The 1,855-nt window shown below is 44.1% G+C and overlaps 1 protein-coding gene across 1 annotated transcript; it reads left to right on the forward strand.

The window, feature by feature from the left end:
• Positions 1-459: 459 nt before the first annotated feature.
• LOC135475815 (probable G-protein coupled receptor 139) lies at positions 460-1,593 on the forward strand. The gene has a single exon (XM_064755755.1). It carries the CDS (start codon positions 460-462, stop codon positions 1,591-1,593), a length of 1,134 nt encoding a protein of 377 aa, XP_064611825.1.
• Positions 1,594-1,855: the final 262 nt, after the last annotated feature.

Consider the following 1,855-nt stretch of genomic DNA (forward strand, 5'->3'; position numbering starts at 1 on the left):
CTAGCATGAATTACTACCTGGCATTTGTTCGTTCCCTCTCGTGTTACCCACATTAAAAGGTTACAGGGGCATTCCAAAATGGCTATGTGTACACCATCCAGTTGTTAGGTTTTATTACTTGATGGAATTATAAAACAAAGTATTCATTTTTCTGACTGTACAGGGCTTTAATACTGCCAAAGTGGCTCCATTACACTGACGTTTCAGCTCTAGTTTAACTTTCTCCATGTTGTTGTGTGTTACTTTGAAGTCATGATCATTCATTGATTCATTCAATCTCTCTTTTTTGTTGCAGATGTTTTACGGAGCATTGTCATCGAATGAGGCAGAAATGACAAATTTCGACTTAATGGAGTCCAAGAGCTGGAAGGCATCCTTTTACATTAACAATTGCTGACGTTCATTGTCGGAATATAATATTAAATTTCCTAACGTTGTTAGACAATACCCCGTGTTACCATGTCTGGAGCGGAAGGTTTTAATATCACATCTCCCAGCCAAAACACAATCTTCTCTGGCTATCGGAATAATAATGGCTCCCCCGTGGGACTGCACTGGGTGTTACAGGAAGAGCCTTCAATTGTTGCCACTAAAATAATGCTAAAGAAAGTAGTGCCTCCCGTGCTCATTATGTTAGGCACTATCGGCAACGCCCTGGCTCTAGCCGTTCTTCATAGGAGTTCCACTCTCCGACAGAGTTCCGTTTGGTACTACCTCAAGGCGTTCTTCGTGGCCTCCGTCCTTGTCCTTTACTTGGGCGCGGGGCTTGACTGGTTGTGCCTTATGGCCCGTCTCACGCCCTTGTGGAACGTCACCGACGGGCTGTGCAGGATCGGTCAGTTCTTTTGTAACGTTGTGTTCTTCTCTCCGATCTGGTTTTGCGTGGCCATGGTCATTGACAGGTACATCAGCATTTGTCATCACCGCACAGCGGAGACCTTCTGCAACATGTTTTCGGCCAAAATCTCCATCATTTCCATTCAGATAGGATTGATCTTGGTAAGCATTCACGCGATGTGGACTGTCGAACTCCATGCGGAATACGGCTGTACCATTCCTCATGAAAGACAGGATTTCCACTCTATCGTATGGCCTTGGGTGTCAGGCATTATTTACACGTTTCTTCCTTTGTCCCTGTTAATTTTATTCAACACGGTGTTGTTTATTGCGATTTGCAATAAACACAAATGTCAAAACTCCGAACCTAGTGTGAGATCCTCAAGCTTCGACAACGGTAAATTGAGCATTGCGGCTCTGACAGTGGCCACTACCTACCTGCTTCTCGCGCTGCCGGCCACAACAATGAATGTGTTTATGACACAGGCCCCTGCCCATATGATTAGAACTCGCCTGGAGTACCTTCAGCTTGAATTTCTGGGTGAGATTTTCCAGCTGTTGGCTGTTCTGAATCACGCCATCATGGGCATGGTGTGTTTCTGTAGCTCGATGGAATTCCGGCGCGAAACCTGTCGGCTGTTTTTAAAAAAGGCCCAAAGGGCTAGTATCGAACTCTCGTTGGACGAATGCACGTGCAAGTACAGACCGAGTAACGGGTCTGTTCCAGTCATCCACTCCGATAACTCACAATTGTGATAAGAAAATACACTCACATTGCATTCTTATCCTTATTGTTGTGTATGAACAGAAACGTTCGTTAAATACGGAATATGGAATTGTCAGTGTGCATAAGGAACCACGTTAAGCGTATGTATTATTCAGTGAAATCGGACTACTGCATGCATGAGGATTTGTTACAATTTTTATTACGGTCATTGGTATGGCAGATATCAGAGTGATTGCGAAGACCGGTTATTGTACTCATAAAAGCAAGTTTTGTATTGTTTAAGCGTAGTAC

The sequence above is a fragment of the Liolophura sinensis genome, chromosome 9 (assembly GCF_032854445.1).
Source record: "Liolophura sinensis isolate JHLJ2023 chromosome 9, CUHK_Ljap_v2, whole genome shotgun sequence".
In the NCBI taxonomy this organism is placed as follows: domain Eukaryota; kingdom Metazoa; phylum Mollusca; class Polyplacophora; order Chitonida; family Chitonidae; genus Liolophura; species Liolophura sinensis.

Bases quoted from the DNA above. Each gene is read 5' to 3' on its own strand.
- LOC135475815 (XM_064755755.1), top strand. From the start codon at position 460: ATGTCTGGAGCGGAAGGTTTTAATATCACATCTCCCAGCCAAAACACA.